Source organism: Podarcis melisellensis, assembly GCF_964234715.1.
Source record: "Podarcis melisellensis genome assembly, chromosome: Z".
Classification (NCBI taxonomy): Eukaryota; Metazoa; Chordata; class Lepidosauria; order Squamata; family Lacertidae; genus Podarcis; species Podarcis melisellensis.
In genome coordinates, this window is record NC_138547.1 from 2875357 (window position 1) to 2887795 (window position 12439).

General features: G+C 45.0%; 1 protein-coding gene across 6 annotated transcripts in view; it reads left to right on the forward strand.

Moving 5' to 3' along the window:
• Positions 1–12439, forward strand: part of GLT6D1 (glycosyltransferase 6 domain containing 1) — a 60655-nt gene that overhangs the window by 32717 nt on the left and 15499 nt on the right. For all 6 annotated transcript variants that reach the window (XR_014164471.1, XM_081896597.1, XM_081896596.1 and 3 more), the window contains exons 4-6: positions 1113–1145; positions 3353–3424; positions 5565–5624. Coding sequence is in view for 5 of the 6 variants with exons in the window: in XM_081896597.1 (XP_081752723.1) it covers positions 1113–1145; positions 3353–3424; positions 5565–5624 (165 nt within the window). In the remaining variant the exon portion in view is untranslated. The remainder of the gene's footprint in view (positions 1–1112; positions 1146–3352; positions 3425–5564; positions 5625–12439) is intronic.

Here is a 12439-nt window from a genome sequence, read left to right on the forward strand (position 1 = left end):
CCTGGTTACTTTTGTTTCAGTTGTGGGGGTGGGTTTGGTATGAATTTTCATTAGTTGCCACAGATTCCACGCCATCACATTTCCTCTCTTGAGAGTGGAAATCTAAGTTTGGTTAAATGCTATGCCAGGTTGTCAAATTGTTAAAAATCTAGGTGTGAGGCTGCTCAGTGACCCAGCTCGTCGGGCAGAGCCCGCGGGTCCCTGCGGAATAAAGGAAGAGTCCAGCCACCAACTGGAGCTGTAGCTGTAGACCAAAGTTTATTGCGCAACAGGTTCAAATAGGAAATTTGAACCCCGAGGATGGGGTGACAAGGACTTTAAAAAATTTCCCATCCTATCCCAGAATACAGTTTGTACAGCATCGTTGCTAAATCATTGCTACATAGCTTTGGAATGGAGGAAGCTGGCAAAGGAGTTGATTTTATATTATTTTTAAAGCTAGGTAACTTCCCTGAGCTGTCAAGTTAAAAGGATACATTCAGGCACAATATTTGTAAATTTAACTTTAAAGACGTGCCCCCCCCCCGTAATTTCCGTAACACAAATATTAAACTATCAAATTGTTGAAATATGGGAATAAAATATCATTATTAAAATGTTAATGAATATTCAACAAATAGCCCGACACATGAAGAATGTATCCAAGATGTGATCCTTAGCAGGGGAGAACTTGAGAACAGATTCTGTTCATAGGAGAACAGAAAAGGTGCTTTTTACTGTGTGCAGCCAGTTGATCCATCTAGTTTAGTATTGTCCACACTGACTGGCAACAGCTCTCCAGGGTTTCCAACAGAGAAGACTATTTCCCTGTCTTAAGTCAGTTCTACTTGGAGATGGCAGGTGTTGAACCCAGGACCCTGTACATGCAAAGTAGATGCTGTACCACTGAGCCCTTCTCCTAATTAAGAGGTGGCTTGCTGGTCTGGGTGAAGGGAATGAGGACAGTCCATGGGGCTTGATCCTGCACACACTTGTGTGGATTTGCTCAACATAGGATCATGTTAACCACAACAGGGGATTTATTCTCAAGAGGGCCTTACTGCCCTTCCAGCTTTGTGATATAACAAGAAGTCTGCAAGGAAATACATAACATTTTATTCATGTTTTTGCAGAGATGGAACATTAATATGGATGTACAAGAACAGGTAAGCACCTGCTCTTTACTTTGCTAGCTCCTTTTGCTGACAACATGCGGAGGGGTCTCTGTCTTGCTCATGGTTGCCAGGGTTCCTGGGCAAAAGGGAGGTCTTTTAACGATTCTTTTAAAGCAATTTCCCTACCCTACTCATTAGCCAAACAGGATCTTGGAGCAGCGTTCCAAAAATCTTTATGAAGAATGCCCTTGTCCTAAAAGACATGGCACATGAGGAAGGGGAGTTGAGAAGGGCAAAGGGAAAAGCAAGCTCATAGACCTGGTGTTATGTACTGAGTTGAATAGGATCCAAAATGCAGCAGTCTGATTGGTCCTAGAACAATAGGATCCAGAATGCAGCAGTCTGATTGGTCCTAGAACAATAGGATCCAGAATGCAGCAGTCTGATTGGTCCTAGAACAATAGGATCCAGAATGCAGCAGTCTGATTGGTCCACAGGAGCCACCCAATCCAACTCCAGGTGGAAGTGAATCTGCAACCTGATTGGCCTACAGGAGAATCCCAGAATTAGCCAATCACGTGGTTCCCACTGTGTAAATAATGTATATAAAGCAGACATTGCGGGGGAACTTCCATTCCTTACTACTATGAGCTGAATAAAGTGCATGAAATCCACACTCGACTCCGAGTATATTTCACCTGTTCAAAAGGATAATATTTTGTTGTACAGTTTTGTCAACACATATCTTGGCTGTCTTGAAGAGCAACCCCTACCCAGGAGATCTGGTCCTTCCTTCCTTCCTCACCCCACCATCCCCAAGTTCAGATCATGGAGCAAATCCAGGTGCCAATGTCTGGGCCAGGAGTTCAAGGCCAGGAGTCCTGCCACACAGCTCTTCCCTCGGGCTGGAGGTGTGGACAGCTTCTACTTCTGCCCTACTGCAACATCAAACTGTTTCTGGTGATGCTGTGTCCCGAATGCACAAAACCACCTGCTGCTTCTCAGCTGTGTACAAAATCCAATAGCCTGGGTGGTCCCCATTCTGTGTCATGTCCCAGGAAGGAGGCATGGCAACAAATTAGCCACAACACAGATTTTTGTCTGCCTCTTTTCCCAAAAGTCCATTTTAAATAAAAAGCCACCACGGCAGGTTCAGTTTAAGGGGGAGGGGGCCGCTTTACCTTTTCTTCTCTTGCCCTTTGCCCGCTAACACACACCCAGTATGCTTCTCCATTCACAGGCAAACACCCCCAATATTATTCCCCCCTCCAGAAAAGCTGTTGGTGGATAGCAGGAGGGGATAGAAGGAGCAATTCCTCCATAAACACAGCTTTCTGACGCTGCTTTTTATTCCTATTTAGTTTGGGGAAGGGATGTGGTTGGTGCTGTGGGTTAAACCACACAGCCTAGGTCTTGCTGATCAGAAGGTCGGCGGTTCGAATCCCCGCGATGGGGTGAGCTCCCGTTGCTCGGTCCCTGCTCCTGCCAACCTAGCAGTTTGAAAGCACATCAAAGTGCAAGTAGATAAATAGGTACCGCTCTGGCGGGAAGGTAAACGGCGTTTCCATGCGCTGCTCTGGTTCGCCAGAAGCGGCTTAGTCATGCTGGCCACATGACCTGGAAGCCGTACGCCGGCTCCCTCGGCCAATAAAGCAAGATGAGCGCCACAACCCCAGAGTCGTCCATGACTGGACCTAACGGTCAGGGGTCCCTTTACCTTTACTTAGTTTGGGGAAAGTGGCCCAGGTGTCAGATTTTGCCCACAGCTGTCTGTGCAGAATGAGATGTCTGGAGGTGCAGGCCGCTTGCTTGCTTGCTTGCTTGCTTGGGACATTGCCGAGCCGTGTCAGCTGAGCTTTGGCACTCTGCCAAGGATAGAAATATGCTCCGCCAGGAAGCACAATTTGTGTGTCTCCATCCCTCATCTGACAACCTTACGGGCCCATCTGCACCAACTACCTTGTATCAAGTTAGGCAGTTCGCTCCATCTACCCTGGCATTGCCTATAACCAGTATTTGCAATCCTGGGGCCTCGAGATGTTTTGGGTGACAGCTCCAAACATCTGGAGGGCAAAGCCTGGTCTCCTCTGACTGGCAGTTGCCCCCTGGGTGCTACCCAGGTACTGGAGATCTCCTAAGTTTCACCTGGAGCCTTCTGCATGCAGAAAACAGGCTGTTGCCACTAGGTCTAGCCTCCTCAACACATCCTTCCGGGTTCATCTTCCAAGTATCTTTTTGTTTTCTCCTTACGTATACAGGAGCCTAAAGATTTCCCAGTTGAAAAACCAGACAGAGCAGTGGCTGGCCATAAGCAACTGGTTTAACTCAAGGTAAGAGGACCATATATTTATATGAGCCAAAACTGAAATCAGCAAGCTCTTTCCATAGTGGCCAAAGCTGGCCAGCCATACAGGAAATCAAACTGCAACTGGGACTTTTAACGTATTACCATGTTGAGCTAATGTGCCAGTCCAGAGACTGCATTCGGTTGTTGGCTTTTGGGCCGGCCCTCTGCATAAGCTCAGAGGTACTTCCCTTGCTTTATATATTCCAGCACTCAGCCCTGATACTGAAGACTGGTTCAGGAACAGGAGACTCTGGGACCCTTTAGACCTTTTCCAACTACATTTCCCCAAGGTGGTTTGCCTGCCACCCTCGTTATACACCTTTAGGTGCCAGGCGAAAACATTCCTTTCCAGCCAAGCCTTTGGCTGATAAACACCCCTTTTATTTAAATGTGTTTGTGGGAGGCAGTACAGGGGAGGTGGAGTTGTTGATTTGTGTGTTGTTTGTTTTTATCATATATTTTGTGCTCATATTGTATTTTTATATTGTGAACTGCCCCGAGTTCTGCAAATGACGGGTGGTATACAAATTTAATAAGTAAGTAAGTATGTCTATGGCAGGTTTCCTCAACCTCAGCCCTCCAGATGTTTTTGGCCTACAACTCCCATGATTCCTAGCTAGCAGGACCAATGGCCAAGGATGATGGGAACTGTAGTCTCAAAACATCTGGAGGGCCAAGGTTGAGGAAGCCTGGTCTATGGTTTATAGACCAGGTTATGGTTTAAGGCTACTTTGAGGCCCTTATGATTTAATGCAGATGCAGCCCCGGCTTGTTCAGTGTAGACTGGCAAGGTTCTAGTAATGCTTTGGTGCCCACAGCCCATATAATTAGTTGTTACCTTTGGTCTCGGCCTTCTGTTTTCAAGAGGCTAGTTACTTGCTTCGGAGAAATCTGAGGGCTCCCTTGGACAAAAAACAAGGACACCAGCCAGGAATACCAGAGCTAAACAGCAGCCAGTAGGCTTGGTCTTTATTGAAGACTGTCGCAACAGGACTCCCACCTGCCACAAGGTGGAACAAGACGGAAGCCCCAAACATAAGAGAACCCAAACTTTTATTAGCTGCTCATCCCCATGTTACACCCCCCCCAAACTACATCACTAATACATCATGGTTACGTAATGAAAGGGGAGGTCTGGTGGCAGTAATCTGAGCATCCTGGACCCTGCCCCATGGTTCCCCTTGCCCTCCACCAAACACCCATCAAGTGTAACAATAAAAGATATTTACATTTCCCTGTTTCCCAGCCAAGTGAATCATACCCTTTTGTCTTCATCTGGGTTTGTTATTTCTGGAACGGCTACCTGTCTGCTGAGCAGCTGAGCTCACGTGTCTATATGAATTTCTGAAGTTTTCCCAGTGAGCCAGTACATAGATACATTTATCAGTGCATTGTTACATTTGGTATTGTGCAGCAGAGGCCCTTTGAACAGATAGGAAGAAACTGTGATGAAGTGTTTTGTGGGGACAAATCACAAAAGTCACAAAAGTGATTGTGCTGATCTTAGTAGCGGGCTGCATGTGCATGATATCTGCTGGAGGGGCAACCCCCCCTCCCAACCTATATATAAATTCCTGCAACACTGTGTACAGTACTCTTGGTCAGTCCTGCTGTTCCTAAGGGAGACCTTTAGTCGTGTCCTTTTCATCTAATTCATTTACCACAGATAGACAGATTAGATAACAAAACAGCTGCAGCTCTGGCTGCAAAAAGGGAAGCTATGGCTCAATTGAGAAGCCGGAAGCTACTAATCAAAGGTACAGTTACATGGAGTAGTGGCAGTGGCGTAGCGTGGGTTGTCAGCACCCGGGGCAAGGCAAGTAATTTGCACCCCCTAACCCGTGGATTTGCGCCCCCTAACCCTAACCCCCAGATGTTGCGCCCGGTGCGGCCGGGCCCCCCTGCACCCCCACACTATGCCACTGAGTAGTGGAATCTTTGTTGAATGGGACTGTGGAGGATCTTGGCATGGGGAAAGATAATTTGCCAAATAATACAGCTCTTTCCTAAGTGCCATGTAGGGCTGGCCATTTGATTCTGCTTCCGGTCAGCTGTAGAACAGCCGTGGCTTCAGAAAATCTCAGGCTTCCAGGGCTTCTCAGTGTCTTTTTATCTACTTACAGATACGAATTTGCGAATAAAGAACCAAAGGGGTTGTCATTGGACAGCTGGTTTGATTCACGGTAAGGAGAGAAAACCTTTTTTTTTTGTGGGGGCAGGGAGACTCAGGGAAGCGGTGGAATGAGAGGAGAAAGGTCTTGGTGCAATCAAAGCCTTTTACCCACAACGGCATTGGCTTGCAACACAGGACTTACGCTATTACTGTGAAATCTGGAGAATGAGCTATTCACATTCCTCACCACACCCCTGAAATTCATCCTCTGTCTTTTGTCAAGGCATAATTCCTGTAGCGCTTTGTCCACTCACCCCTGCATCTGCAGAATAGGGATAATAACATAGGTCACCCTTGCAGAGTTATTGTAAGGGTTGCTGGAATCATGCAATTAAATAAATTTGGAAGTGTATTGTTAATGATTGCATGCAGCTTCTGAGGGGCAGAAGGGAGCCTGCACAATATATGGATTCAGGCAGGCAGCAGCTGGAACGAGGGTAGACTGCCTCCGTGTTCTGGAGGATCCATTCCCAGGACCAGCATTATCCGAAATAGTTGTTGATTCACTGTGGATTTATGTTGCCACCTGTGGCCAATACCACTGCAGCCGCCTGAGACATAGAATTCCAGAGGCTGATGTAGAGAATTCTGAACTCATTGTCTATCCTGGTTACTAGCCCCTAAGTGTGAGGATGTTGGGGGTAGTTAGAGCCCTTTTATTTGGCGCTGTGGGTTAAACCACAGAGCCTAGGACTTGCCGATCGGAAGGTCAGCGGTTCGAATCCCCGTGATGGGGTGAGCTCCCGTTGCTCAGTCCCAGCTCCTGCCAACCTAGCAGTTCGAAAGCACGTCAAAATGCAAGTAGATCAATAGGTACCGCTCCGGCGGGAAGGCAAACGGCGTTTCCGTGCGCTGCTCTGGTTCACCAGAAGCAGCTTAGTCATGCTGGCCACATGACCCGGAAGCTGTACGCTGGCTCCCTCGGCCAGTAAAGCGAGATGAGCGCCGCAACCCCAGAGTCGGCCACGACTGGACCTAATGGTCAGGGGTCCCTTTACCTTTACCTTTGCTTTCTACTAGTTGAGGGGTAGGAGTCTTTGGGCTCAAAAGCAGAATGCTTTTATTAAACAATTACCACCACAGCAATCTACTTCTATTATGTGCCCTAAACCTCAAGATGTGTTGAGCAGAACTATGTGATTCCTGCATTGCAGAGGGTTGGAGTAGATGGCCCCTGGGGTTCCCTTCCAACTCTACAATTCTATGATTTAGGGCTTACTATAGCTTTGGGCTGTCTCTAAGAAAGTTTGAGGCAATCCAGCAACTATTCCTGGACCTCCTCACCTCCCCATGTATGAAGTCTTCTCTACCTCCAGTTTCTTCTGGCTTGCAGATAACTATTAGGAGGTATCTTTCCTGTTCAGCTTAATTTTGCACTTGGCAAACCAGTATGTGAAGTAAGGGCTCATACACAGTTTCTCTTGACCCGTATTTTGATGGGCTTGTGTACCAAATATTTGCCCCCAGGCAAAGCTGAGAGCTTTTCTTGTTCTGCAGCTCAGCCTGGCAAAAATCCCATCTTACCTGCTGAATGGGATTTTATCTTATGTTATCTTTTCTGCCTGGTTGATTTCAGACATTCACCTTCACTGTATGCTTTTCAGCACCTGCTAAAAACAATTTTGTTTAGGCAAGCCTACTCACATGTTAAGGAAGTTGATGTGAGTTTTAGTCTGTTTTCAGTCTATCCTTATTTTAACTTTTCAAAAGTTGTTAGTTAATTCTGTTCATCTTTCTTATTGGTAATGTTAATGCTTCATGCTTTTCGTAAACCTTTGAGGGGTTTTGTTTTGTTTGCACTCAGATGGTGTATACATTTTACAAAATAAATAATAAATCAATGAAGTTATCAGATGTGCAGAAAATCAGAAGAGAGATTTTGCTTAAGCAAGCTTCATTTCTCTAGTGGGCAAGATCTGGTTTTCACAAGGCACAGCCACAGAACAATGGAGAAAGCTCTTGTGTGTACTCGAAACAAAACAAAACAAAAATCCTTCCAGTAGCACCTTAGAGACCAACTAAATATGTTATTGGTATGAGCTTTCATGTGCATGAACGCTTCTGAAAGCTCATACCAATAACAAACTTAGTTAGTCTCTAAGGTGCTACTGGAAGGAATTTTTTTATTTTGTTTCTACCATGGCAGACCAGCACGGCTACCTACCTGTAACTTGTGTGTACTGTTCAGCAGTATACAGTTATCCCTTGAAATTCACACTTCTCTGAATTTTTTGATGCAGTTCTCCAGCCAAATAATGTGTGCAAAATTACTTGTGTTGGTGGACAGTAATATAAACAAGGCGTAATATTAGGAGGTGCTTTCTCTCCAAAAAGTGCATATTAGGAAAAATGTTGCTGTGAGCTACTGACAAATTTCCATGAGTGAAACTAATATAACCTAAAGCTAATGTAGAATTGTAGAGAAGTGAAGTTGGCAACTATCAGAAAGTGGGCAAAATTGAAATAGACAAACACATCTCCCCCAGTTACTGTTTAAGGAAGTTCAAAAAGGGCACTGAGACACACACAAAAGTCACCACCATGCGCCCCTAACTAAGACTCACTCCACAATCTCTTACAACTCAAAAAAAGAAGAAGAAGGGAACCCCGCCCAAGAACAGTCATTTGCTTGAGCCTGTGACTTCAATTGTCCTTGCTCAAGTTCTTGCATTAGAAACTTGTCTCAGGAAATGGTTCAGGCGGTGGGGAAATAGCGTTGTTTAGCCAAGAGGAAGTTCAGGTTATTACACACACAAAATGCTTTTGATTTGGCTTTTCCTTTATAATATTAAAACCATAGAATGGTAGAGTTGAAAGGGAACCTGAGGGTCATCTAGTCCAACCCCCTGCAATGCTGGAATCTCAACTAAAGAATCCCTGGCAGATGGCCATCCAACCTTTGCTTGAAAACCTCCAAGGAAGGAGAGTCCATCACTTCTTATAGGAGTCTGCTCCATGGTCAAATACAAAGTTCTTCCTGATGTTTAGTCAGAACCTCCATTCTTGTAACTTGAAGCCATTGGTTTGGGTCCTACCCTCTGGAGCAGGAGAAAACCATCTTTGTTCCATCTTCCATGTGACAGCCCTTTAGATATTTGAAGCCGGCTATTGTACCTCCTTTCAATCTCCTCTTTACCTGGCTAAGCATCCCCAATTCCCTCAACCATTCCTCATAAGGCTTGGTTTCGAGACCCTTGATCATCTTTGTCATCCTCCTCTGCACACCTTCCAGCTTGTTATAAAATTATAGATTTCTAGAGTTGTAGAGTTGAAAGTGACCCCGAGAGTCATCTAGTCAAATCAAATCAAATACCTTCATTGGCATCACAGTATAAAACATTTCAGGTCACTGGGATAATTAAAAGGGGCAAGGGTGAAGCTGCGAGGATCATAACATCACATTGTGATTGTGTGCACTTAGGTTTTCTGCTTCGCCCTCTCAGTTTCCCTAAAGGATGGTTTGTTGGGAACCCTTTCGGGTAAAAAGGAAGCTACTAAAACAGTAATCTTTGTCCCAATCTGCCAGGAGAGACCTCAATTGACTTCTTTTCAGAGTTATAGGTCAGAAGCCCAACATTTTGCTCAGCATCAGTTGATGAGGTCTACTGTGTAAAGAGCAATCTAAGAAATTGAATCAGGTCCTCCTTGGTTGCAGGCACACAGATGGGCTTGATGTGGAATATGTGAGAATCTACCTGTGGTCACTGCAGAGGTGAAGGCATTTAGTCTCGCAAGCATAAAGACTCTTTGATGGGAAGGGAGTAATAGGTCCTTTAGATATTTGGCACAGGTTCCGTAGTGTGTTGTGATCCCTAAGGCCTGCAGAGAACAGGTTCTCAGAGTATGAGGTAACAAACGTTGTCTTTCGTGGTCGTAGAGCCGCTGTTTGATTGTGTGGAATATGTAATTTTCATCACATGCTTCAAGGCTCTCAAGGGCAATGCCCAAACTACAGATTTTATCTTGAATTGCTCTATACCATCCAGCTGCAACACGGTTTTCAAGTGTAGAGATTAAAAAGGAATTAGATGTTGTTCTAAAGTGGACTTTCAGCCAGGCCTTGATTGTAGTAAGCCATGCATTGGTTTCCCTCAGATGTGGACCAGTTTCAACACATAAGGTTAAGTAGCTTATGTATTTATGGGCACCAAGGATCTTAGGAAGAAAAGTCACTTGAATTTGTTCAACTTCTTTGTTAAATGCTTGTATCCAAATTGAAATACCATACAATAACCTTGGCATTAAAAAATTTTATAGCAGCAGAGACCGTATGGTCACCTCTGAGGAAGAAAAAGTGGAGAATTGCAGATGTGGTGCATTTTGCTTGGATGATCATTTGGCGTCTGTGTGTTGTCCAGTTTAAATTTGGCTGATAGAATATCCCTAGGTATTTGCAGGATTTTACCTGGTCAATGGGGTGATTATCTAGCCTCCATTTGACAGTTTGACGATTTTAGATTTTTCGTAATTAATTCCCAGGGAGTTGATCTGGCAGAAGGAAGAAAATGAATTTAGAAGTCTTCTAAGACCCACCTGGGTCTGAGAAAGTATTGTAGTATCATCTGCATATAGAAGCAGTTTTATTTTATGTTGGCCTAATGTCCGTGGATGTCCATTTACATCCTCAAAGTGATGAGCCAGGTCATTTTAAAAAAAGATTGAATAAGTGGGGTGACAAGACGCATCCTTGCTTTATTCCTTTAGTAATATTTATACTTTTTGTCAACTCGCCTTGGGGGTTACAGTTGATGTGACCGAGTGTAGCGGTGTGTAATTTTTGAATTAGAAACAGCAGGCATTGGTCAATTGGTCAATTCCCATTTTATATAATTTGCACCAAAGTAATTCACAGGGGACTGTGTCAAAAGCTCCTTTTAAGTCTAGGAAGGCCACATCAAGTTCTTTCCTCCCATTTTCCATGTTGATGTGAAAGGACTATGCAATGATCAGTGGTGGGTTTGCCATGGCTGAAGCCTATTTGTTCAGGCCCAAGGATCTTATTAGATGTCATCCAGTCCTTAAATTTCTTTTCCAAATGTCAGACATACATCTTACCAAGGAATGATAGAAAAGGTAAAGGTAAAGGACCCCTGACCATTAGGTCCAGTCGCAGACGACTCTGGGGTTGCGTGCTCATCTTGCTCTATAGGCCGAGGGAGCCGGCGTTCGTCCGCAGACAGCTTCTGGGTCATGTGGCCAGCATGACTAAGCCACTTCTGGCAAACCAGAGCAGCGCACGGAAACACCATTTACCTTCCCGCCGGAGCAGTACCTATTTATCTACTTGCACTTTGACGTGCTTTTGAACTGCTAGGTTGGCAGTTATCAGATGGTAATTCTCAGGCAGCTTAGGGTTACATTTTTTGAATATAGGAGTGATGGTGAAGTTTAGCCAAACATCTGGTAGTACCCCAAATTTGTCAATTAAGGTGAATAAATTGGCTAATAGAAGGGCCCACCTATCTGGATTGTGCCTTAAAAGTTCACCAGGGATCCCGTCTGGTCCTGGGGATTTATTTGGTGGGTCATCTAGTCTAAACCCTTACCATGCAGGAATCTCAGCTAAAACATCCACAACAGATAGCTGCTTAAAAACTTCCAATGCAAGAGACTCTGCAACCTCCCAAGGGAGACTGTTCCAATGTCGTTCTTAAATTTTGGTGTCCAAAACTGGACACAGGACTCCAGGTGTGGTCAAACCAAGACAGAAAAGAGTGTTACTATTACCATACTTCCCCTGATTGGAACACTAGACCTCTGCTGATTTAGTCTTGAATTGCATTAGCTTGCTCTTGTCTCTTCTTTTGATGCTGCTTCTGCTGCATCACACTGGCTTAGTCAGTCAGTTAAGAGCAGCAGAAGAGCCTTACTGCACTAGATCAAAGGTTTGACTGTGGTTAGCCAAATTACCTCCAAGATGGCTGCAACATTCCCTAAGGAACCATGCTCTTCCGTTGTTTGTCCCTGGTGCCTGGTGCTCAAGAGTACACTGCCACTAGGCATGGTGGTTGCACTTAGTTATCACAGCTGATGGCAGGCAGGGCATTTCTCCTTCACAGATAGTAGGCTGTATCCTGTGCCAGTAACACTCAGAGGAGACCCATTGAAATCAGTGTGCATGACTGACTTGTGGCTGCTTATTCCCCTCCATCTAACACAGCAGCAAACCCATTCTCCAAGTAAGAAGTTTGCAGGTAGCCAAAACAGCATCATCCATGCACAAGAGGAAACTCGAAAGTTTGCAGAAATACAAAAATATTTAAAGTGGAGAACATAAGGAAGGGAGGACCCCTGCCCTGCCCCATTAAGCCCAATGCAGACTGAGCATATATCAATGGGCATCGAACCCTGGCTGGGTATTGGTGAGGAGTGTCCTGGAAGGGGTCGTGATTGGCTAGCATTCTAAACAGGAACAGCTGCATTCTGCAACATATCATTGCAGCTACCCTTGTCCTCCCCCACCCCACCTCAAAAGGCCAACAGCTGGTGGCTGTGAAGTCCTCTTCCTGCAGACCAGGAGCTTCACTTGACGCATCTTTGTAAACTCTGAGTTCTACCTTTAATGTGCAGTTTTAAAATACAGCCTCAGTTCATTAATAAGGTGGGTTACAAGAGAAGAGAGCTAGGAGCACCTATCCATGCCAGTAGCTTAGTTGTGATATGCTAATGGTCCAGTAAAATATGGCAGATAAAATACAACTAAAGCCAGTGGAGCCACAGATTCAAAAGCAGCCATTTTTGGTCATTGGCCAAAGAACCTCTGGAATATGTGGGAGGAGTGTTCCTGTCTAAGCGTCAGCAAAGAGATGCCAGCACAGATCACAC